At 51.3% G+C, this 25,411-nt stretch overlaps 2 protein-coding genes across 2 annotated transcripts; both read left to right on the top strand.

Moving 5' to 3' along the window:
• The first annotated feature begins 646 nt into the window (after window positions 1-646).
• NTF4 (neurotrophin 4) lies at window positions 647-1,261 on the top strand. The gene has a single exon (XM_015423078.1). It carries the CDS (start codon window positions 647-649, stop codon window positions 1,259-1,261), a length of 615 nt encoding a protein of 204 aa, XP_015278564.1.
• A 14,545-nt stretch (window positions 1,262-15,806) lies between these two features.
• Window positions 15,807-22,576, top strand: LOC107120333. The gene is made up of 5 exons (XM_015423010.1): window positions 15,807-15,962; window positions 16,465-16,653; window positions 19,761-19,922; window positions 21,130-21,257; window positions 22,193-22,576. The coding sequence occupies exons 1-5, from the start codon at window positions 15,807-15,809 to the stop codon at window positions 22,542-22,544; spliced, it is 987 nt and encodes a 328-aa protein (XP_015278496.1). The 3' UTR covers window positions 22,545-22,576.
• Window positions 22,577-25,411: the final 2,835 nt, after the last annotated feature.

Here is a 25,411-nt window from a genome sequence, read left to right as displayed (position 1 = left end):
ACCTTCATTGGGAACAGTTGGCTGTACAGTCTTAGAAGAATATATAATAGACCAGAGAGAAGGGCTACTGGACATGTGATTACACTGGAGGCTTCATTTGTAATTTTGTATTTCTCTTCCTTGCCCAGTGGTTATACTTTGGAACAATTGATCTCTGGTCTTTATTGCATATTTTGGATATGTATGATTGCCTATATTTTTATATATCAGCCTATATGTTCTATATGTATTAGACCTCTGAGGAAGGCCTATAAAGGCCGAAACGCGTTAGGTCTACTTCATTAGCCCTTGTATGTTTTTATATATATATATATTTCTTTGTGAGGTATGAATGGGCCCTTCTTTGTTATTTTAATTTGTGTGTAATAAATATATGTATATTTTTGTATGATTTGTACAGTGTGCCACAGAGCACTTTTCAGTTCCTCTCCTGCCTCCAGCATGATCAAGGGAAAAAAGAAAAGGCAGTTTCCAATGCACTTATTTCTGTTTTCTGCCACTGATTGAATGAAGATGTACAGTCTCATTTCAACCTTCCTGAAAGCATGAGTGATTTTGGCCCGTTGGCCCGTTGGCCCGGCGCTTTGCACTTTCCTTAGACCTGTTTCTTTTTCTTCTCGCACAGGTCTCCGCCGCACAGTGAGTGATGCTTATTCTGTTCCATGTCATGATCACCCCACTGCTCTGTGTCACCTGCGCTGCACCCCTTCCCAACAACAGTGCCCTCCCCAACACTACTGAGTCCCTCTGGGCTGAGACCCCTTTCGGGGACTGGGACCTCTTCTCTCCGCGCGTCACGCTTTCAAATCACCAGCCGGTTGATCCCCCTTTGCTTTTTCTCATGGAGGACTCTGGCACCCACCCGGGGCAGGCCGCTAACAGGACACTGAAGTCGAAACGGTCACTGGAGGGGGCCAGACGGCGGGGGGAGATGTCGGTGTGCGACAGCATCAACGTCTGGGTGACGGACAAGCGTATGGCGGTGGACATTCGTGGCAAAACCGTGACAGTGCTTTCAGAGGTCCAGACACTAACGGGGCCACTCAAGCAATATTTCTTCGAGACCAAGTGTAAACCCGCAGGGGGCACGGGGAGTGGCTGTCGCGGTGTGGATCGGCGCCACTGGATCTCTGAGTGCAAGGCTAAACAGTCGTACGTGAGGGCGCTCACTATGGATTCTGACAAGATTGTGGCCTGGCGCTGGATCCGAATCGATACTTCCTGTGTCTGCACTCTGCTCACCCGCACCGGCCGGACGTAGGGAAGCGTAGAGGGGGGGAAAGGGGTGTCCATGTTTTCTTATTGGCATGGCTTCTTCCCTCACACCACAGCAGAGGATGGTGTTCAGCTGCGGACTGGCATGATCCCTAAGCCCAGCATCATCTCTCATTGGCTAAGGGGGCATGCACAGTGTCCCCACTGTCCAGGTACGGTCCTTGCTGATTGACAGGCACCCATGGTTTGGCTCACAGGTCCTCCAGCCGAGGCTGGATTCCATAGCGTCACCATGCCTACAGGGTACAGCCCATTGGCTGACGGCCTTCTTCACAAGATTGGAGGAGTGAATGTTCCACAGTGCTGAAAGGTGCCCCTGGAAGATTTGGTGGACCAGATGGAGAAAGGGGGGGGAAATCCGTTTAGGAGATGGCCACAAAGATAAACGGAGTTCTTCTTGGCTGACTAATGATCAGATGGGTTGCCTCATGCAGCCAGGGCATTGTTGACTTGGAGCTCTTGGTGTAGACCACCTTTTCCTGCAAAAACCTTCCTTTTTGGCCTTGGACTGCACAGTGGACTTCAGTGCATCTCTCTGTAGTTACGGGCAGTTCCATCTGTGGTTTTCCAAACTTTGTACCCCTCGGTAAACCTTTCCGTCGCTACCTATCTACTAAGGTTCCCCTGCATGTGATAGAAAGTTCTGGCCATGCCTCCTGGGCCTCACAATTGCCACAGGCACCATTGCTACACAGCGTGCCCCTACAGCATGGCCACTGTTCCCTTTCGGCTGTGGTTTGGAGGGGAAGTCCAGGGGTCTGGGAAGCTGGTCTGCTGTTACCAGTATCGCAGTTCTGCCATTCCCGATGCCTTCCGAAGGAATCCCAGAGTTCTGGGAACCCCATTCAGAAAACCACTGTGCTGGATCTGAGTTATCTCTGGAATCCCACCCACCCCCTGCTTTCTTCCCCTCTCTTCATATTTATTACCTCCCCTGCCCTGCCCTCCAGCTGCTTCCGAACCTGTGCTGTCATTTTAATTGTTAACTTATTTGTGTACCTCACTCTTTGCAAGAAATAATTTCTCGGGAATGAAACATGGCGGGGGGAGGGGGGGAGAGGGCGGATGAAAAGAATGAGAAGCACGCCTGCTCCACAGACGATGTCTTAAAATGATGTACGTGCTTTGGCGAGTGTGGCAGACGAGCGGGAATGAAAGTCATGCCACCACAAGCTCGCTAATGTCTCCCCGTCCCAACAAGTTGCATTTTACACACAGAGAGAGAAATATCACCATCATCCCGTGGCTCTGTGGTAAGCCCACAAACCCCCCACAACCAAAAGAGAGAGAGAGACCGGCCTCCCTCTCGCTGCCTGGATTTCAAAAGGGGGAAATGTCCATGACTGCCACCTAATGGGAAGAAGTGGAATTGTAAGAGCATTTCCTGAAGGGGTTACTGTTTCAGAGCGCTGCTACAGGCCAAGATACACCATAGGAGACTGTTGAAGTCTGTACACAGTGGGGGGAGGCCCCTGCCTCCTCCTCCTCCTCCTCCTGAGCCTTTTTCCTGAGCCTCTCAGTGGGGAATTACTTGCATCACTTTGGAGCCGCAAGTGGAGTTGCCAACCTGCTCCAAAACATAATTGTACAGTTTGGCTGTTAGATGACTGGCTCGGTAAAGCAGCAAGAGTGTTAGATTAGAGTCCAGGAGCACTCCAGTGAGCCAGTGCACTGCCACCTAATGGGAAGAAGTGGAATTGCAAGAGCATTTCCTAAAGGGGTTAACTGTTTCAGAGCGCTCAAGATACACCATAGGAGACTGTTGTAGTCTGCACACAGTGGGGGGAGGCCCCTTCCTCCTCCTCCTCCTCCTCCTGAGCCTTTTTCCTGAGCCTCTCAGTGGGGAATTACTTGCATCACTTTGGAGCCGCAAGTGGAGTTGCCAACCTGCTCCAAAACATAATTGTACAGTTTGGCTGTTAGATGACTGGCTCGGTAAAGCAGCAAGAGTGTTAGATTAGAGTCCAGGAGCACTCCAGTGAGCCAGTGCGGTGTAGTGGTTAAAAGCGGCGGACTCTAATCTGGAGAACTACGTTCGATCCCCCACTCCTCCACATGAAGCCAGCTGGGTGACCTTGGGCCAGTCACAGTTCTCTCAGAGCTCTCTCAGCCCCACCTGCTTCAGAGGGTGTCTGTTGTGGGGAGAGGAAGGGAATGTTAGCCGCATTGAGACTCCTTTGGGTATAAAAGTGGGGTATAAAAACTAACTCCTACTCTTCTCCTTCTCTTTTTCTCCTCCTCCTCCTTCTCCTCCTTGACCAACAAGAGTTTCAGGGTCTAATCCAGAGGTGTCGAACTCATTTGTTACGAGGGCTGGATCAGACATAAATGTCACTTTGTCAGGCAAGGGCATGTGTGCCATAAAGCGTAATGCCAGGTACCGGAGACATAAACTGTATAAAGGACAGCAGCTGGTAAGCTCCGAGTTGTTGTATCCTCACCACAAGGGCCCACGGGCTGGGGGGGGGGGGCAGAGGAAAACCCATATGGGCAGACTGGAGAGCCAGCAGTGCAGCCCTGGGCAGACGCTCCCATGCCGCTTGACTGCTGCAGATAAGGTTGTTCCACCATGATGTCTGTTGTGTGTTCCACCACAATTGGAGGGGCTCTGCCCACTCCTCCTGAGCAGTCTCCTGTTCCCTCCCTTGCACTACCTGCTCACGGGCCGCATTGGAGTCCTGGATGGGCCGCTTCCGGCCCCTGGGCCTTATGTTTGACACCCCTGGCCTAAGCTTTCGAGAGTCAAAGTTCCCTTCGTCAGACACAGTCCTGAAAGCTTGCACCCTGAAACTCTTGTTGGACTCGAAGGTGCTCCTGGACTCCGATCTAACTGTTCTCCTGCAGACCAACACGGCTCCCCTCTGAAACAAGCAAGAGAGAGTCACTGACACGATGCAAGATTTCTGTGTGGGAAGCAAGTAACGTAATTTATTCACTTTAAAGGGCTACGGTCCCAGATAAAGGCATATGGACAAAGGTTTATCCCGTCTGCTCTGCTTGGCAAAGTTTGAAGCCATCTTCCCACTTAAGTTACCCTTCCACTGAAGGAAAGAGCTCATTTAAGCAGGAGGAAGCTTCTTAGGGGAGAGGTTGTGGCTGAGGGGTAAAGCATCCGCTTGGCGTGCAGAAGGTCCCTGGTTCAATCCCCAACACCCCCTGTTAAATTAGGGTTGCCAAACTCCAAGTGGTGGCTGGAGATCTCCTGGGATTACAACCAATGTTCCCTCTAAGCTGTGGAGTCTTGTGAGCAAAAATTCTACTTTGTGAGCTACCGGCATTAAAGTTGTGAGCGAGCAATTTGGCTACTGCATACATTAGTCTGCTCTGGAGCCATCCTTCCTGAGTGAAGACAAAAATGTGTGAGCCGGAGGCTACAAAACTGTGAGCTAGCTCACACTAACTCAGCGGGAACACTGATTACAACTGATCCCTGGGCGACAAATATCAGTTTCCCTGGAGAAAATGGCTACTTTGGAGGGTGTATTCTAGGGCATTATGGTCCCTTGCCTCCATAACCCCCCCCCCAATCCTCAAATTCCACTGACAAGATCTTCAGGAGTTTCCCAGCCTGGAGCTGGCAACCCTGAGTTAAAGGGAGCAGGTAGTTGGGGAGGTGAAAGACCTCAGCCTGAAACCCTAGAAAGCGGCTGCCACTTGGGAGTAGACCAGTGACACTCACTCAGTGGCTTAGGAGCCACGGTGGCTTTTTGACAAGCCCCGTGTGGCGCTTCTGAACACCATTCCCCAGCATGGCACCTGCTCCAGGAAAGTCAGACGGTGGCTCGGTATGGGTTGTGTTTGGCTGGTGGTTCTCACTTACGGACCGAGAGAGGTTCGAAGTACCATGCTGCTCCAACCCCCCCCCCCCATTTCTTGCAACGCTTGAGTTCAACTCGAAGGGAAGGAACATAAGGAAGCGTTTATCTTTTCACATCCAGCCTAATAAAGAGTTCTGGAGACGCCGAAAGCTTGTGCCGCTGTGTTGTGTCTTGAGTCTGACTCGTAAGAACCTTCCCGTCGCTCCAGCGACCCAAGGGTGGGCTACGTTTCAACAGGGGAATGGAGAGGCCATACTCAGAGATCCTCTTGTGGTTAAAAAAGTCACTGCTTTACATTTAATAGGAATAAGTATGTCTTTTGTAAGTGTGTGTGTGACGGCTTGGTGGGAATGGCATGCAGTCATCAGGTGGCTCTTCAGGTTGATGGGCATTGCCAGGGCTATTTTTGGACAGGAATGCACAGGAACGGAGTTCCGGCTGGCTCCCGAGCTGGCCACCCCCAGCAGGAACTCATTAGCATAATAGGCCACACCCAACAGCAGGAACTCATTAGGATTGGTTACATTAGGGGTGTGGCCTAACATGCAAAGGAGTTCCTGCTACAAAAAAAGGCCCTGGGTTTTGACAACAAACAAGTTAAACAGAAGAAGCAAAGGGTGGGTGTGGCTGGATGACCACACTTCTGGTAACACGGGGGTGTGGCCTAATGTGCTAATGAGCTGTGTTGTCAGGGGTGTGGCCTAATGTGCTAATGAGTTTCTGCTGTTGGGTGTGGCCTATTATGCTAATGAGATCCTGCTGGGCTTTTTCTACGAAAAGAACACTGCATTGCAAATGTGTCTCTCTGGGAGCCATGGAGTTAGACATGCCCGCTCCGGATTGGGAGCTATCTGGAGACTTTGGGGGTGGAGTCGGAAGGGGGGGGAAGGTTACAATGCCATAGAGTCCACCCTCCAAGGCAGCCATTTTCTCCAGGGGAACTGATCTCCGTAGTCTGGAGATCAGCTGTTATTCCGGGAGAGTTCCAGGCTCTACCTGGAGGTTGGCAGCCCTGAGTACCACTGGACTAGACCCTACTGACCTGCAGGCTAGTCCCAAGGAATATCAACGATTCTACGACAGAGAACTGAAAAGATGTGCAACACAGGTATCAGGTGGAGCTGGTCGCTTAAAAAGGTGAGCCAAGCCGGAACTTGTCAGAGGCATACATCTGGAATCCCACAGAGATGTGAGAGAAATAGTCATTCTCATAAAAGTCAGAGACACACAAAGTTGCCTTCCTTCCCAAGTGCATTTAGGCAGAATACCCAACAGCCCTTTCACCCACTGGGTACATAGAGCACATATAATACATACTTGTGTACACAACACACCCACATCCTTTGTGTCTCTCGGGTGTCTGCTAACATGCCAGCTTGAACCGTGGTGTATCTACTTTCTGTCCCAATTTTCACGCGGCCAGCTGAGATCTACGGCCACGGCAGCCCCTTGCTAGAGGAATCCCTTGCAGGAATGTTCCTTGCCAACTACTCCAGCCCTGCTCCAAAAACAGGACTGTAGACGCCACCACCTGCACAAGCCCCAAGCCTGCAACCAACTTTGTGTCCCCACACTAGGCACAAAGGCTGCCATTGTGTGTGGGTAGTCCTTAGGGCCTTGGGGGAGTTGGGAAGATGGAGGCAGGAAGCATGAATGGGGGGGGGGTTCGAGGGGTGCTGGAGGTCTTCGGCAGGGATGACCACTGGTTGGTCACAGCCCAGGGGTGTTCATCCCGGACGCTGCAGCCTCTAGACTGATTGAAACCAGATGGTTGTGAGGGCACTGACTTCACATTACTGAGTGATAAATGCATCCTTTTTCATCTGCTGTGAAATCTGTAGAGTGGAACCGTAATGGTCGTACTTCAGCCAAACTGCTTCAGTGACCCCAAGTTTGCTGCAATTGGGCCGTGTCTCCATGGCAGAGCCTGTGCTTGGTATGCAGAAGGTCCCGGGTTCAACCCCCAGCATCTCCACGTAAAAGGACCAGGCAGTAGGTGATGTGAAAGGTCTCTCCCTGAGACCCAGTCTGAGTAGACAATGCTGACCTTGAGGGACCTGACTCAGTATAAGGCAGCTTCATGCGTTCATGTGTGTTCAAGGTGCTGCAGTGGATCCACAAGGGTTAAGCTGACTCTAAATATTATGAAAATGCAAAATTTATTCAGGTGTACACATTTTAAAACTTAGACTCATTAAAAATATACCATTCAGACATAAAAAACTTCTCAACATTCATACATAGATGGGTTAGTGCTGTGCAACTGAACCAAACGCGTTTCGGCCCCTCAAAGGGCCTTCCTCAGTGGTCACAATTCCAATTACAAATTTGACATACATTCAAAAATGTTTTTTCATAAGATGTACATATACAGGAGAAGGCCAGATGTTGTTTCCTAAATACTGATTGCAAACAGAAAAAGAGGGAAAAGGGAAGCAAAGAAAAATTCATTATAGTTTTCCTTCCCCCTTCCCTTCCTTTTTGTTAGCATTCGAGGTGCTGCAGTGCCATAAGCCCCCTAGTCTGTCTACAGACCCCATCCTGCCAAAGGCCTCTGTGGCCACTTCTTTGAGGAATGCTTCCAGCTCGAGAGACGCTCAAGCAATGAGAAACTGGCATTCCAAAGCCCAAAGTGTCAGAGAGCACAGAGTCGTTGACGCATAGAGCACTGACCTCTTGGCTGCTGTATCGCTGACCAGTTTTCCTGACCAAAGGTGGTTTGCACTGAGAGCACAGTGAATATATCTCCTGGAGAGAGAGAAACAGAGGCAGAGGAAGGGAGAGAAGAGCGCGAGAGAAAGAACGACAGATCCAGACAAAGGTAAAAAGAGATGTGTTTAAAAATAAGGAAAACGTGGTCCCATGTTGGAGGTTGGGGTTAAAGGTAGCTTAGTGTAGGAAGGTTGAAGATCCACGATGGGGAAACAGGGCACTGTCGGATTGTTTACTATGATTTCCCAAACGCAGGAAGACTCTTCACAGGTTCCTGTCTGGGAAACATGAATGCGCATGGGTGGGGGGGATGGACTCGCTGGCCCATGGCGCTCACTCATGCGCGTTCTGTAGAACAGGTGCAGATACATAGGATTTGTCCGGACAATTGGGCACCTTGGTAAACGTCGTCCCGATTTTATGTGCAGAATCTATACGTACATATGAAGGCTCTCATTCATAAGTTATATGTGTATAAGGGTGGGGACAGCATCTGTGAGCGTGATCTGGCACCCTTCCGTACATGTTCGCGCTCTCCCCCCAGTTAAATAAAACAGGAGTTCAGTGGCACACTAAAGACTAACAGAATTTATTCCGACACAAGTTTCCGTAAATAAATTTTGTCCATCTTTAAGGTACCAAGAGACTCCGATTTTATTTTGCAGCCACAGACTAACCTGGCTCTTTTTTTGCCCTCAAGTCGCAGCTGACGTACGGTGACCCTGTAGGGTCTTCAAGGCAAGAGACGTTCATAGGTGATTTGCCACCCTGGTCTCCCATCCAAATGCTGACCAGGGCCGACCCTGCTTAGTTTCCGAGATCTGATGAGATCACACAAGGCAGGGCTATCCAGGTCAGGGCGACTCATCTGGAATTACCTCCCTGGACAGGAACTTGCGAACCTTCCTCATTTGTCTTCTGCTCCCGAGACCTTTTAAGAGACCTGCCTGCAGTGTCTGGTGTCAGGGAGACATCTGAGCAGCTACCAGTTTTTGTATTTTCAGCTGGAGGCTCCTATCGCCTCTTCTTCCCAGGAGACCCGATACCCGCTCCACTCGGCACCCTTCTAGCTACACGTATCTGTAGGGTTGCCATCTTCCACCCCCAGCGGGGGACTTTGGGGGCATTCCGGGGGGGGGGGCATCCCCGACATGATGACGTAACATTGGGGACGACTGCCCCCCACCCGCCCGTGCGCCGGAGCTTCAGAAACAGCAGTTCCCTGCACTTAAATGCAGGAGCCAACGTTTCCCCCCCAAAAAAACGGGGGACCCCTGGCAAACCGGGGTTTTTGGCAACCCTACGTATCTGCCAGGCATGAGTGCAGACAAGAGGAGGAAAGATCTGGGCCTGGAACATCCCCACCCCCACCCCTGCACACTGCTTTTATTATTAAACTTCCAGCCTGACAAAGAGGTCTGGAGAACTTGAGAGCTTGAACAGTGCTTTAGTTATTGGGCCAAGCCATCTAGTATCTCGGCCATGCCATCTAGATCCCCCAAAATCCTGGCTCTCTGCTGGTTGCAGCGTCTTATGAGAGAGGGTGAATCAAAACTTTGCATGCAGAATGTGCAGAGTACTTCTGGGAGCACATCTTTGGTGCCCGGTACAGCTTCTCCTCTCCTTGCTGTGACCCTTGGACACGCTTTTCCACCCATGTACCTCTTCCATATTCACATACTACGCTTTGCAAGAACTATTAAGATAGAACCGGTTATTGGCGGACGTCTGATTGTCACAGTTGAACACGGTCAGGTCAAACATGAAACCGTGGCTGTTCTTAGAGATGGAAGGTTGGATCTAGCCCATTTTTTCACTCACTCTTACCCAATTGTAGCCCTCACTACGGCCCCTGTCAATATATCTTTCGTCCAAGCAGGTCCCCACCATAGCCTTTTGGGGTGGTTAAATAGGACCCCCTACAACCTAGGGACAAATCCTGGAAGCAAAGATGGGAACAGGGGAGTCCAGAGTGTCTATCTCAAAAATTACCCCACCTAACTGTGCATACCCCACAAAGCGCTTTTCATATCTTCTCCTGCTGTGGGCATGCTTGTGCGAAAAACTGGAAGGCTGTTTTAAACGCACTTGATTGCATTTGCTGCATTGATCAAAGAGCCAGTGGAAAGGTTGATTTACAGTCCCATTTTTACCTTAAGAATATACATAAGAACATACATAATAGAAGCCATGTTGGATCAGGCCAATGGCCCATCCAGTCCAACACTCTGTGTCACACAATGGCCAAAACTTAGATGACATCAGGAGGTCCACTAGAACTCCAGAAGCCCTCCCACTTGCCCGCCCCAAGCACTAAGAATACAAAGCATCCGTGCCCCAGACAGAGTATTCCATCTATACCTTGTGGCCAGTAGCCACTGATGGGCCTCTGATGGACCTTCCTGTCCTTTACAATACACAGGCGGCTTGAGTCTGATGTTTCGCACTTTCTGGGTCTTGTTTCTTTCTCTCGCCGCACAGGCAGCGATGCTGATTCTGTTCCACGCTGCGATCGCCCAGCTGCTCTACGTCATTCATGCTGTCTCCCTTGGCCAGGAGAATGCTCTCATCAACACTACCGAGGCCATGGACATGGTCCTCTTCTCCCCACGGGTCGTCCTTTCCCCCCAGGAGCTCTGGGCCTCCCCCTTGATCGATGACCCCAGCGTCCACGATGAGTGGTCAGTGTGCAGGAGCATCAGTACGTGGGTGGCGGACAAACAAATGGCAGTGGACATTACTGGCAGAAACGTGACGGTGCTTCCTGCTGTCCAAACCCCTGCAGGCGTGCTCAAGCAGTATTTCTACGAGACCAAGTGTAGTCCCGCTGGGGACCCCAGGAGAGGTTGCTTGGGGGTGAATCCGCGCCACTGGGTCTCTAGGTGCAAGACGAGACAGTCCTATGTGAGGGCCCTCACTCGGGATTCTGAAGAGCGCGTGGCCTGGCGCTGGATCCACATCGACACGGCTTGCGTCTGCACCCTGTTCAACCGCACCGGCCCGACGTAGAGAGGAAGAGAAGGGGGGCGGCGGTCTTCGCGGCTCATCCAGGCACAGCTCCCAGCTCCCCTCCCCGTCCCACGTACCGGTGGCTGCTCGAGTCACAGTTCCTGATGCCTTGGCCGAGAATCAGGAAATAAAGCTTACGCCACCTCTCTCCCTCCATGTCTCTTTCTGCAAGAAACCGAATCTCTCACACAGCGCAATTGGTTCTGGCCATAAACCTAGGGTTGCCAACCTCCCGGTGGCACCTGGGGACCTGCTATTACAGTGGATCGCCAGACGACCGAGATCAGTTCCCCTGGAGGAAAGGGCTGCTTTGGAGGGTGGAGTCTACGGCATTGTGTCCCATTGAAGCCCCTGCCCTCCCCAAACCCCGCCCTCCTCAGGCTCCACCCCCAAAATCTCCCGGTATTTCCCAACCCAGAGCTGGCAACCCTGCATAGACCATCCAGGGCTGGCTTCCGGGAAGGGACGTCCTGTGTTTGTACGGAAGCTTGCACATGCCCAGGTAATAGTTGGTTGTACAGTCAGCCATGGGAACGATGGAGTCATGTTTCCCTGCATCTCTAGGGTTGCCAGGAGGGCTCTCTAGCTGTTGTGTAGTGGGTTAGCCACATGGAAGAATTGCTAAGGCACGCATGATACACTGCACACTTTACTAGTACACAACACGCACCCCCACCAACGGCCGGCCGGCCGCTTATATACAGTCTGGGGAACCTTCCATTTGCCCATTCAAACCTCCCGCCAATGTCCCATTGGTTCCCCTAGAGGCAGGGTGCAGGAGCCTGGTCCCCATTGTTCTCCGGACTCAAGCTCTGCTGTATCGCAGGCGCCCAGTGGCGGTCCGCGGACACAACACTAGCCCTCCTAGCAATCCTTTTCTCTGGCTCGAGTCCAAGAGGAAGACATTGTTTCCCTCGCCTTCAGTTGCTGTGGCACAGCCTCAGTCAGGGTGAATGGGAGCGGGGCGGGGAGGAACTACAGGTGATGTCAGAAGAGGGCGACCAAGCGGATTAGGGGGTCGGAGCACTTTTCCTGTGAGGAAAGGCTGAAGAGTCTGGGCCTTTTCAGTTTAAGAAAAGAGGCAATGGGGGGGTGGGGGAGCTGAGTGCGGTTTATAACATCATGCCCAGGGTGGAGAAAGTTGACCGAAGAGAAATTTTTCTCCCTCTCCCAAAATACTAGAACTTGAAGGCATCCAATGAAGCTGATGGGCAGCAGATTCAGGATGGACGAAAGGAAACCTTGCTTTACACAGAGGGTGCGTTCAGACGGGGGCTTTACATCAGTTAGGGTGCCGGTTCCAACCGTTGTACTCACCGGCGTTCAGACGGGGCACATCTGCCTCCTGTCCCTAACCGGTGTAAAGCCCTTTACACCGTTGCACTCTGCCACTAGGTCCCAAGTGGTGGTATCCGGAGTGCAACGGTGGCTTCCGATATAAACCGGCGTCTGATCGCTCTCCACCGGTGCCTAGCCATTTCCGTCGGAAGCCTGAGGCTTCCGGCTTTCCCCCCGCCATTTTTTTTTTTTACTCTAAGCGATATGCGCTCGGGCGAAGCTTCGCCCTGAGCGTTTGTTAAAAAAGAAGAAGAAGAAGCCCTTAGTTTAACTTCCCGGAGGAGTCCGGGACTTAAGGGAGGCCAGTTTGGGCTTTAAACTTTAAAGGTAAGTCCTTTACCTTTAAAGTTTAAATGTAATGGGGGGGGGGGTTTGAGCATGCGCAAAGATCACTATTCTGTGAATGGCTGCCTATGCGCATGCTCAAACGGTGGTTTTTTTATTAAAAAAACACGCCGACGCCAGCAGCGTGTGACCAGGCGTACACTGAAGGGATCCGCAAAATGGAGGGTAAGTGTGATCGCAGTTTATGCCGGCAGAAAGCCCCCGTCTGAACGCACCCACAGAGTGATTAAAATGTGGGATTCGCTGCCCGAGGATGTAGTGGTGGCCACGGGAATAAACACCTTTAAAAGGGGATTAGATAGATCCATGGAGGATTAAATCTATCAGTGGCTACTAGCCATGGTTGTGAGGGGAACCCCTGCTTTCAGAGGCAATCAACCTCAGAATCCCAGTGTCAGGAGGCAATGTCAAGGGAAGGCCTTGGCCTCTATGCCCTGTTGTTGGCCCTCCAGAGGAACTGATTGGCCTCTGTGTGAGACAGGATGCTGGGTATACCACTGCTCTGAGTCAGCAGGATCATCTTATGTTCTTATACCAGCTGTCAACCTGTTGCTGACTGGAGATGGACCAGTAGGGCAAAGCAGCGGTAAAGAATCCTGCATCAACACTCTTAGGACGGAGACAGCATGATGTAGTGGTTACAGAATGTCAGACTAGAATTTGGGAAGACCCAGATTTGAATTCCCTGCTCTACCATGGGAGCTTTCTGCATGACCACAGGCCAATCACACACTTTCGGTCTGGCCTACCTCACAGGATTGTTGTGAGAGTCAAACAGAGGAGAGGAGACCAATGTCAGCTGCTTTGGATCCTTATTGGGGAGAAAGGCAGGATATACATGAAGTTAAGTAAATAGGCAAATAAATAAATATACATAAATTAGTTCCCAGGAAAGTGCTAAGGATGAGTGAACGCAGGGCTTGGAAGGGCTGGGTGGGAGGGTTCCCTCATCTATGGAGAAATGTGTGTCCATGAGGGGCAGATTAAAAATCCAAAGGCATGCAACTTGATTTCCAGAATAGTAGAATGTAGTGCAATTTGGAATGGTAAATTGGCATGTATTTCTCTGGTCTGGGGACAGGGGAGATAACTCTACACAGCCGATCGCCCTGCTTCAAAGAAGAAGATGCTGCAAGGAGATGTGTGAAGCGTAATGGCAGGGTCTCAGTTAATTACTCTCGGCATTTCACAATTAAGGACACATCTGCCCATCAATCTCCAATTTTGACATATTTATTTCCTTCACTTATGTCCGTCCCCCGTCCCCAACCAAATGGGAACCATATAAACTAAGCTTGTTATTCCTGTTTGATCCTTGAATCTGTTAAACATCTTCATTATGCTGTATGCTAATTTACTGCTCACCCTCTACTTATATGTATGGACTGGTAATTTCCATTTCATTGTTATCTAAAGAAGTATGCGCGCACATGAAAGCTTGTACCTCGAATAAAACTTGGTTGGTGTCAAAGGTGCCTCTGGACGCAAACTTTGTTCCAGTGTCCTGAATGATTTCCATCTCTTGTGGCTACGGAAAGCAAGAGGCTTGGACATTAGAACGGGATTGCAAGCAGTCCCTCCTGTCCTGTCAGACCAGACTCTATTCCAGAACTCAACAAAACAGTAGTTGACCTGGACCTTCAGAAATTTAAGCGTTCTCTGTCTTTGACTGCCACCTAATGGCTGGAAGGGAAATGGCAAGTCTTTATTCTTTGAAAAGAGTTGCATTTTAGATTTTCAGGTGGGTAGCCCTGTTGGTCTGAAGCAGCAGTACAAAGTTTGAGTCCAGTGGCACCTTTAAGATCAACAGAATTTCTTCAGCCGTTACATATTATCTATTACCATTACCTACATGTAATGGTTGAGGGAACTCTGTTTCACCGTATCTGAAGAAGTGTGCTTGCACATGAAAGTTTATACTTTGACCCTTCCAGGCAACTAACCCCCCCATTCCTACCTATATGTAATGGTTGAGGAAATTCTGTTTCACTGTATCTAAAAAAGTGTGCTTGCACACAAAAGCTTATACATTGAATAGCTCTTTACTGGTCTTAAAGGTGCCACTGGACACAAACTTTGTTCTGCATTTTAGACTTATTTTAATTGTTTTTTAGGGTTGGTTTTGTTGCTTTAAAAAAAATCATATGTGCATGTATGTGTATGCGCACGGAAGTCATGGCAACCTGTGGTACCCTGGAGGATATTCAGAGAGGTGGCTGAATAAAGCCTGCCCCCACCTCCCAACTGCTGGTATTCCTCCGAGGTCTCCCATCCAAGTACTTGCCAGAATCAACCCTGCTTAGCTTTCAAGATCTGATGAAATTGGGCTGGCCTGAGCTATCCAGGTCAGGGGAATTAGTTTTGGTTTTTAAGGCGCTACCATGCTAAATATGGACTTCCCTGCATACACTGAAAAGCTCCTACCTATTACTGAATATTTTAAAGGAAAAAATATTAAAATCAGATTCACACATGGGCATGGGAGAATATTATTTATCTCTAGGGACACGAAGAGCATAGTCTTTGTTTTTGTTTTTAAGAAAGGACTGATTACAGTACACATTCTTTAAATGCACACACTCCTCAGAATGGGGGGGGGGAATAAAAATTCCACTGGTGGTGGCCTGGAAGGAGGCGCTGCAATCTCACAGATGCTATCTGATAGGCGTGCATGCATCTATTGCAGCTGTTGGCTGCCAGTTCCAGCTTCCCCAAGTACTGCTTGAAACACTGCAGAACCTTTCAAACCGCCAAGGTGGCCCTAAGCCCTCCATCTTCAAGAGAAGGAGAATCATAATGGGCTACCTTACAGAGCTAGATCAAGGTGCTGTAGCCGTATCGGTCTGAAAGCAGCAGAACAACGTCTGAGTCCAGTGGCACGTTCAAGATGAAAGTTTTATTCACGGTTTAAGCTTTCGTGTGCAAGCACACTTCCTCAGATACAGTGGAGCTGAGGAAGTGTGCTTGCACACCAAAAGCTTACAGGAACTGAGGAAGTGGGCTTGTTCTGCCTTATAGAGTTCTTGTACAAAGACCACCCGACAGGCGTCTAAGCAGCCACAACCCTCACGTCTTCTTGCCCGGAGAGCGCCAGGCCTCCCCTTGACCTAACCCACCCGGGCCCCCAGCAGCAATTGTCGGAGAGAATCCGGAAGGCCCGGATAGAACGCCCGGCCCCTCAGCGTTCCATCTCCATAGCAACATTTGTCGCAAACGTTCCACTCGTCCCGCCCCTCGCCCGGCGCCCGCGGCAACAGCCCTTCGCTGAGCCACAGCCCCGCGCACCATGCCCCAAATGCAGAGCGGGGCATGGCGGGCACGTTCACCGCCTTCCCCTTCGGCTGGGAGGCGGACTCCGGACTGCTGGTGCCCAGCCGGGGGCGCAGGCAAGACTGGAGGCTGACCAGCAGCGGAGTGGGGCTGGATTACGGCTTCCCGTTGCCCTTCCCGCCCCCTTTTGCAAGAGTGAGCAAACTCCCGTCCAGGGGCACTCACTCACCCTGCCGGGCCTGGTTCGGTGCAGTTCGGAGCAGTGGGACTCGGTGGCAGGGGGGAGGGCTGGGAGAGACGGGGCTTTGGGTTGGTCCGCGAGTAGGGTTGCCATCTGTAGGGTAGGAAATGCCTGGAGATTTTTAGGGTGGTGCCTGGGGTGTTGGGAAGGGGAGGGACCTCACCTGGGTACAGTGCCATAGAGTCCACCTTCCAAAGCAGCCACTTTCTCCAGGGGAACTGATCTTGGTCCTCTGGGGATCAGTTGTAATGGCGGGATGTCTCCAGGTGCCACCAGGAGGTTGGCAACCATAGCCACGAGACGTCTAGTGGAGGGTTGGGACAGTCTGGGATCCGGACGCCTGGGTGCACGGACGCCGGAACACCTGGGCTCAGGTTGGATCCATGCACCTTCCCCCACCACCACCATGGTTCTTCTCCTTGCTCCCCCTCAACCGCCCCTTCTCCTCTTCACCAGTCTACGATCCACGAGCCGCTGCCCCCGGCCTCGGAGAAAGTATGGCGAGACGAAGTCATTCCACGGCTGACGACCACGAAGCAACTCGCCCACGGCCCAAAGACCCACGGGGGGCCTCTGGCTCAGCCACGCCACTCTGTGGCCGCCCTGCACTGGACCGTTCACTACAATAAAGATTTGAGAGAGAAGGTAGGGGCGGGGGTGGGCTGTCTCTTGGCCCGGGAGGTGCCGGCACCGGATTCTTTGGGGCAAGTCTGGAACCCGGACGCCTGGGTCCTCGCACAGGCTTAAGAGGAGGGCAGCTTTGTTAAGGAGAGAAGGGGGTGGGGTGGGGTGGGGTCGTAGGCAACTTCCACCATACCTCTCTGCATGCTTGCTCAGGAGTAAGTCCCACCAAGTTCAGTGGGACTCCCCAGGCAAGTGAAGAAATTGGGAGTAGGGGTGCCCGCTTGCAAAGGAGTGAGGTGACCCCAGCGTTCCCTCTAAGCTGAGTTAGTGTGAGCTAGCTCACAGTTTTTTAGCCCCTAGCTCACAAGTTTTTGTCTCAGCTCAGGAAGGAGGGCTCCAGAGCAAACTAACGTATGCAGTAGCCAAATCGCTCGCTCACAGCTTTAATGCCAGCAGCTCACAAAGTAGGATTTTTGCTCACAAGACTCCACAGCTTAGAGGGAACTTTGGTGAGGTCTAAAGTAAGATAAACAGCAGTCTGGCGGCATCTTGAAGAGGTGTTCTTGCATGTGCTTCTTATGGAGATGCTGTTGCCCAGGAGATTTCCTAAAGCTCAGAGAGATCTTGAACAGGAGAGAAAGGTGTGTGTGTGGGGAGGGGGCTTAGAATTTGAAATGGCAGTTCTTTGATTATGCAATAGAAACAAATGGAACTGCCCCAAGGTAAAGGTAACGGTTCCCTTGCTCGAAAGCCAGTTGAATCCGACTCTAGGGTTGCGGTGCTCATCTCCGTTTCAAAGCCGAAGAGCCAGCGCTGTCCGAAGACATTTCCGTGGTCATGTGGCCGGCATGACTAAACACCGAGGCGCACGGAACGCTGCTACCTTCCCACCAAAGTGGTACCTATTTATCTACTTGCAATGTCTTGCTTTCGAACTGCTAGGTTGGCAGGAGCTGGAACTAGAGACGGGAGCTCACTCCATCTTGCGGCACCCGGGTCTCGAACTGTTGAACTACCGACCTTCCACAGCCTGCAGTTCAGTGTCTTAACCACTTGAGCCACTGCAGCCCCCAGGCCAATCGAGCAAAAAGAGAATCATCCTGTAAAACCTATTATTACGTGTAAAGTACCATCAGGTTGCACCCAACTCATAGTGACGGCCTCAGCAAGTGAGAAGCAGAGGTGGTTTGCTGTTGCCTGCCTCTGCAGAGCCTTCCTTGGTGGTCTCCCTTCCAAGTACCGACCCTGCTTAGTGTCTGAGATCTGACTGTGCTGACTTCCCTCTCCGTAGGTTTTATTGGTGTGGTAGAAAGTGCCATAAAGTCACTGCTGACTTACGGTGATCCCGTTGGGGTTTTCAAGGCAGGAGGCATTCAGATGTGGTTTGCCATTGCCTACCTCTGCCTCAGGAACTGCGGTGGCTCAACTGGTTAAGACGCTGAACTGCAGGCTGTGGAAGGTCAGTAGTTCAGCAGTTCGAGACCCGAGTGTGCCGCATGACGGCGTGAGCTCCCGTCTCTAGTTCCACCTCCTGCCAACCTAGCAGTTCGAAAGCAAGAAATTGCAAGTAGATAAATAGGTACCACTTCAGTGGGAAGGTAACAGCGTTCCGTTTAGTCATGCCGGCCACATGACCACGGAAACTTCTTCGGACAGCGCTGGCTTTTCGGCTTTGAAACGGAGATGAGCACCGCAACCCTAGAGTCGGATTCGACTGGCTTTTGAGCAAGGGAACCTTTACCTTTACCTTTTTACCTCTGCCTCATGACCCTGGTATTGCTTGGAGGCAACGCTCCCTCTAAGCTATGGAGTCTTGTAAGCAAAAATTCTACACTGTGAGCTACTGGCATTAAAGATGTGAGTGAGCGATTTGGCTACTGCATCAATTAGGCCCCGTTCACACGACGAATTTTCCACAGGAGAGCCACGGATGCCAGGCGGGTTATCTGTGCGTGATCGCACCACAACATCTGGCAAGTGTAGCGCACCCGTGGCTAACCTGTGGCTTCCAGCAAAAAATGCGGAGTCAAAAACTACTGGGGAAGCCCTACTAGTATCCGGAAAACGTAGGGCATCGGCGGGCATGTGATCGCGGACGTTATTTTTATGCCGGCGCACGATGCGCACAGGTAGAGATCTGCGCACAAACACGAAACCGAAAGCAGCGCTGCATTATGCCATGGAACTTCGCTCCCTCAATCATGCGCATGCATAGACTCTGTTGGGGGGGGGGGGAATGCCCACCTGCTCCGGAAGCGGTGGCTTGCGATCGCTTTTGTCATTGCGCCGTGCCGCTTCTTTGCCATGCGTCTGCACTGCAGTGTGATCGGCCCCTGACTGCCGAACCACGGAAGCTCTGGGGACCGTGTGACCAAGGTACCATGCTTTTGTTTGCTCCGGGTTAAACAGCCTCACTTCGCCTCTGGATTATCCCGCTCGTGTGACCGGGGCCTTAGTTTACTCTGGAGCCATCCTTCCTGAGCTAAAATTAAAATGTGTGAGCTGGAGGCTAAAAAACTGAGCTAGCTCACACTAACTCATCTTAGAGGGAACACTGCTTGGAGGTCTCCCACCAGATCGGGCTAGGCTGGGCTATCCAGGTCGAGGGCGTACCTTTTATTAGGAGGGGCCAAAAGAACAGAGGACAGAGTGCAAGTTTGTGAGTTCACCAGAAGTATTCATCAGGTTGCGTGCTACAAAATAAATAAAAGGGGGGAAGGGGAGAAAGCAGGTGTGGAAGATCTAAAATGGGGCTGGGGTCAGGTTGCACGCCTGGCATTCCGGGAGCAAGAAGTAACAAATGGTTTCTTCCCGTGGCCAAATCTGACAGCTAGGTCCATCTAGCTCTGTGTGGTCTACTCTGATAGACGGTAAGAAGTTTCAGTCGTGCTGATCCAAAAGAAACTACCTGGAAAACTGAGATCACGATCCACATTATCCCTTTTATTAGGACCAGCCAACCGAATTACAGGTAACTCTGCAGGTTCTCTTGGGGCAGAGAACAATCTCCCCCATCACCTGACTCTTGAAACCCTTGAGCCGGCGATGCAGTGGGAATGCGTCCTCCGTCACGGAGACTTTCCCTGGCTGTGACTCTTCCCCGTGATACCCCAACTTCTCCTTCACAGCTGAAGCAGAGGGCATGGAGGTTCCCCCTGACCATGGCTAACCAGCAGAGTGAGATGAGAGATCGCTACTCTGGCTGGCCCAATCTGCCGCACGACCCCACCTTTCACGCCGGACCTCAACCGTTTGGGTTGGCTGCTCATCATACTGAGGGGGCATCCAAGGTGAGTGGCTCACAGGGTCGCCAGCTCCAGGCTGGAGAGGTTTCGGGAGAGGGGCCTGAGGAGGGCAGGAGAGGGACCTTCCAGGGGGTGCAATGCCATAGAGTCCACCTTCCAGAGCAGCCATTTTCTCCAGGGGACCTGATCTCTGTCACCTGGAGATCAGTTGTAACAGCAGGAGCGATCTCCAGCCGCCACCTGGAGACTGGCAACCCAAGTGGCTTGTGCACCACATTCAAAGGAGGGCACCCCACATCTAATGCTTCCTTTGGTCGAATCTGCTCCTTCACATAGCTTCCCATGGAGTTCTCTTCTATTTTATTGGGGGCGGAGGTTATTGTGTGCGTGCTTGCATGCCTGGAAGTCATGGCGACTTATGGCGACCCCTAGTGGGGTTTGGACATTTCAGACAGGTGGCTCGATCGCCTGCCTCTGCGTCCCGACCCTGGTGTTCCTTGGAGGTCACCTTTCCAAGTACTTTCCAGGGTCGGCCCTGCTTAGCTTCCGAGATCGGGCATGCCTAGGCTATCCAGGTCAGGGCAAGTTCTCTTCTATTTTAGATATACACAATCTTCCCACGTAGGTTTTTTTGAGGCTGTGTTGGACTTGGATCAGGGAGACCTGCGTTCAAATCCCCACCAAGTCATAAATGTTACTGGTTGACTTTGAGCCCAGCAATGGCTCAGGTCCTGTGTGGCTAGGCAGTTTTTACGGATCTCCCCCTTACACTGTGGAACGTCAAGGGGGCAGTCAAAAAATCCACTTCTGCAAGTGCCCGTTCTGCTTGCGTATCAAATAGCAAAGCTACCTCACCGGGCTGTTGTGAGGCTCAAAGGAGGAGGGGCCTCCTGGGAGGCAGGGTGGGGTAAAAGTGAAACAGGTCAAGACTGTATCGGGACAAATGATTTTTCAGTACTCTTTGTAAGCCTGGGGTGTGGTTGGGCGTGTACGTGTGATGTTAAAAGCACAGCCCGGCACAAGTGCAAAATGGAGGCCTGCTCTTAGCACTGGGATTTCCGTGGTCCTTTCCACACTGTACTTCCCTTTTATAGTATTCCTTTTTTTTTTTCCCGGCCCAACATACCGAGAAGTCATCTGCGCATGCTCAAAGGGCGGGCTGGGGGTGGGCCACCTCAGCTGGTGGTTCTGCAGGGAAGGGAGCAGTGGCGGTGAGGCTTCGTCCTCCGATGGTGGCTTTGACCCCTTACAGTCCATCGTGCCCAGCACCAGGAATGAAGAGCTGGCGGGAATTCCCTTCTACGTCCGTGACAATGCTGTGCTGCGGCTCAACGACCCTTACGTGTCCATCACCACCCAGGACTTCCGACCCTTCACTCAGTAGGTGGCGATCGGTTGCTTTCCTCTGCCCATGCTTCCCACTCTCATGTTTCTTCACAGACGTTTCTGTTGGACCTGCTCCTAATTCAGGAGCTCTGACTTTTAATGCTTTTTTAAAAAAAAGAAATATTTTTAATGCTGCAGTCACACACACTGAATAATCCACTTTCAGTGCACTTTCCCAACTGGGTTTTACTGTGTGAACTGGCACGATCCAGACGGAAAGTGCACTGAAAGCGGATTAAAAGTGGATTATTTAGCCTGTGTGTGATTGCAGCCCAGGTCTGCATGCATTTGTTTCTCAGGGTGCCAGTCCATTAGGCTAAATTGTTATTCTTTAACATTTTGCTTAACTGATCTGGTCTCTGTTATCCTTGGTAGGCTGCACAGCATTCTATAGGTAGCAAACACCCCACCCTCTGACCGTTGGAAACCTTACTCACACCAGCATACGTATTCTTTTGCCCTCCTGACATTTTAACTAGCTATTGCTCAAAGGGTTTTGAGCTTGTCTTTCTCCTCCTAGGGACTAAGTGTTGTGGTTAGGATTGCGGACTCTAATCCTGGAGAACTGGGTTTGAGTCCCCACTCCTCCACATGCAGCTGCTGGGTGACCTTGGGTCAGTCACAAGTTCTTTCAGAGCTGTTCTCTCAAGAGGTCTCTCAGCCCCATCTACCTCACAGGGTGCCTGTTGTGGGGAGGGGGAGGGGATTGCAAGCCACTCTGAGACTCCGCGTGAAAGGCGGGGTATAAATCCAATCTCCTCCTCCTCTTGATTTTTTTTTTTTAATGGGGAGTTCTTAGCACTGACACTAGCATCACATTCTGTGTTCTTTTTTCCAACACCACAGGCTAAGCATTATTCCTCTTCTACAGAAATCAGGAGTGCTGCTTTTACCACATGTGTGTTTTCTCTTTCTCCATTCCTACGCAGGAAGCAACTACAAGGTTACGCCCGAAAGGATGATTCGAAACAGGGCCGGGATACTTATCCTCTGATCCGGGTGCCTGGGCCAATGCGGGACGTCAGCCTGTTCCACCTCGGCACCCGGGTGCCTCGCCTGGCACCCAGCACAGCCCCCGTGCCACACCGGGGCCTACGCAGCCTGACACAGGAGTCCTACCAACTGCCCAATGACCACCGGCGCACGTGGGACCGCTTCTGCCCAGTGGAGCGGCCACCGACGGTCTCCTACAAGGTGCCTGTGCTAGAGATCATGTGCGTACCAGGCATGTATGAGACGGAATACAAGTGCTATGGGAGCAGCAAACCCATGCCTGTGTGAGACCTGGGCGCAGCAATTCCACAGGCGTTTCAGTCCCCTTCCTTCTTCCAAACAGAAAAATTATATATATAAAATTTCCTTGCCAGTGTTCATTTTAATGAAACTAGTCTACTCTGCTTCCTGGTATTTAGAATCATTCGGGGGGGAGGGAGCGCCTCTTGGGCTACTCCAGATTAAAAATGAGATGGTTTGGGGATGGATTTTCAGGGAAGGGAGCTGTGGGGGCGTTAATATGCATTTTTGGCTTCTGGAAGAGATGACCAGAGAGAACGCAAAAGAATGGACTCAACAAACTGAATGGGAGACCTCCTTGGGATACCAGCAGCTGGGAGGTGGGGGCAGGCTTTGGCCAGCTCTGGAATATCCTCCAGACCCCCAGCAGGGGTCAGTCACCAGAGCATGACTTCCAAGTGCACATACACACATACACATGAAAAATACAAAAAAACCCAAAATGAAGTGAATTCCTGTGGGGGAAAGAATATTCGCTCCAGCATTCCAATGATTCGAGCCAGCTTGCCATAGTGCAAGGAATTAATCCGTAAATTTGACTTGCTGTCATTTAGGGGGCTTAATTGTACTCCATGTATGGGAGCTCTGGAAGCAGCCAGTCTGAACACAACAGATAGCAGCTTTTGGGGTGATACTGATGATCCTTTTGAGTTGCACTCCAGACCTGGCTTTGGCACTGAAACGGCTTCAGCTGACTCCCTGTTCTAGAAGATTGGGGGGGGGGAATATGTCCCTGTTCTCATGGACCTCTCATATAGGGTTTCTATCAGCTATGGTTTCCTTCTAGGTTCTAGTCTGTGGTTCTGATCCAGAAGACGGTATTAAGAGATGGCTGGTCTTGCCCAGAGCCTGGGGGGGATCCTGCAAAGTTTCATTCCATCTCTGATTGCTGTTTAACATCTACATGAAACTAGTTTTTCCTGTACTTTTGACTGAAGCCTAAAGAGACAGAGGATCCAGTTAACAGTCCTGGAATCCATGTTGGACTGGATGAGGGCAAGCAAACAGAAACTTCATCCTAACAAGATGGAGATTACACATGGGATATAGAGAAGATAAAGGAATGCTTTTCTCCCTTTCTCACAATACAAGAACTTGTTGGCAGTCTGTGAAATTAGTGTGCAGTAGGCTTAGGACAGATAACAGGAACTGCTTCGTCTCCCAACGAGTGATTAACATGTGGAATTCACTGCCGCAGGAAGTGGTAGCAGCTACAAGCATAGACAGCTTCAAGAAAGGATTGGATAAACATATGGGAGCAGGGGCCCGTCAGTGGCTATTGGCCACAAGGTATAGATGAAACACTATATCTGGGGCACTGATGCTCTGTATTCTTGTTGCTTGGGGGGGAAACAGTGGGAGGGCTTCTGGAGTTCTGGCCCCACTGGTGGATCTTCTGATGGTGCCTGGGTTTTGGCTACTGTGTGACACAGAGTATTGGACTGGATGGGCCATTGGCCTGATCCAACATGTTTGAGGTGGGAGGCAGCTGAGGGACTGGGACAATTCAGTCACCCTGTGAATTACTATTACAAAAGCAGTGTTTCAGCTCAGCCTCCACTGGCTTCCAGTTGGTTACTGAGCCCAATTCAAAGCGGTAGGGTTGATTTTAAAGCCATAAAGGGCTTGGGGGAGGGAGTCTGGCCATATAGCTGGAGAGGCTGTTATTCCAACTCTTCCCCAGTCACACTGACTTGCTGTTTATACCAACCTGTAGCCGTGCTCTGTTTTGTTCCCGAACAGCAGGCTCAGCAGCTAAGGTGGGACGGAAGCCACAAGGGCAGGAAGGGATTTCTCACCTAGGTGAGCAATCCCTCCCCGCCTTCGAAGCATCCTGCTTGGCACAGGTAGGAGCCATGGCCTTGAATAAGAGATGGAAGGAATGGAAAGCCTGCCGAAAAGCTGTTTGTCTCATATCCTGAGGGTAGGGTGGAGGGCAGAGAGGGAAGTCGTGTATGCTACTCTTATCTGTTGGAGGAAGGGCGGGATAGTATATAGAATACATATAGTGTGTGTGAGAGAGTGTACATACATGTGTGCAGCTAAATACTGCACTTGGCCAGCAGAGAATCAAGTTCTCCTTCAGTCATAAAACTTGCTGTGGGGCAGTTGCTCCCTCCAAGTAGGTTTGCCTGCTCTGGGTAGGGAGATTACGGGGGGGGGGGGAAGCCGGGGGAAGTGAGGGACCTCAGTGGAATCAGAGCCAGTTTGGTGTAGTGGTGAGGTGCGCGGACTCTAATCTGGGAGAACCAGGTTTGATTCCCCACTCCTCCACTTGCACCTGGCTGGATGACCTTGGGCAAGCCGTAGTTCTGACAAGAGCTGTTCTCTCAATGACAGTTCTGGAAAGAGCTCTCTCAGCCCCAGGGGCCGTTTCGTAGAAAAAGAGCTAGGGGAACTCATTAGCATAACGGGGTTAGGGCTCCCACTTCCGGCCTTCGGTGGGGCGCCATTGGTGCCAGCTCCGAGGGTCAGGAGTTTGGGAGTGCTCCTGGATGCCTCCATGACGATGGAGGCCCAGGTAGCAGCCACTGCCAAGGCAGCCTTTTACCATCTACGGCTGATTAGGCAGTTGGTCCCCTTCCTCGAACGCAAGGATCTGGCGTCAGTGATCCACGCGATGGTCACCTCGAGATTGGACTACTGCAATGCTCTCTACATGGGGCTGCCCTTGGGGCAACTTCGGAGGCTGCAGCTGGTACAGAATGCCGCAGCCAGGCTGTTGGTGGGTGCCTCTGTGAGGGAATACATCCAGCCGGTGCTGAGGGCGCTGCACTGGCTGCCAATAGCGTTCCGGATACGCTTCAAGGTGCTGGTTATGACCTTTAAAGCCCTTTATGGTCTGGGGCCTGTCT

This window comes from Gekko japonicus, unplaced genomic scaffold (genome assembly GCF_001447785.1).
Source record: "Gekko japonicus isolate JY-2015 unplaced genomic scaffold, Gekko_japonicus_V1.1 scaffold1358, whole genome shotgun sequence".
Lineage (NCBI taxonomy): Eukaryota > Metazoa > Chordata > Lepidosauria > Squamata > Gekkonidae > Gekko > Gekko japonicus.
The sequence above is the reverse complement of the archived record's forward strand: the minus strand, read 5'-3'. Positions and strand labels throughout refer to the sequence as shown.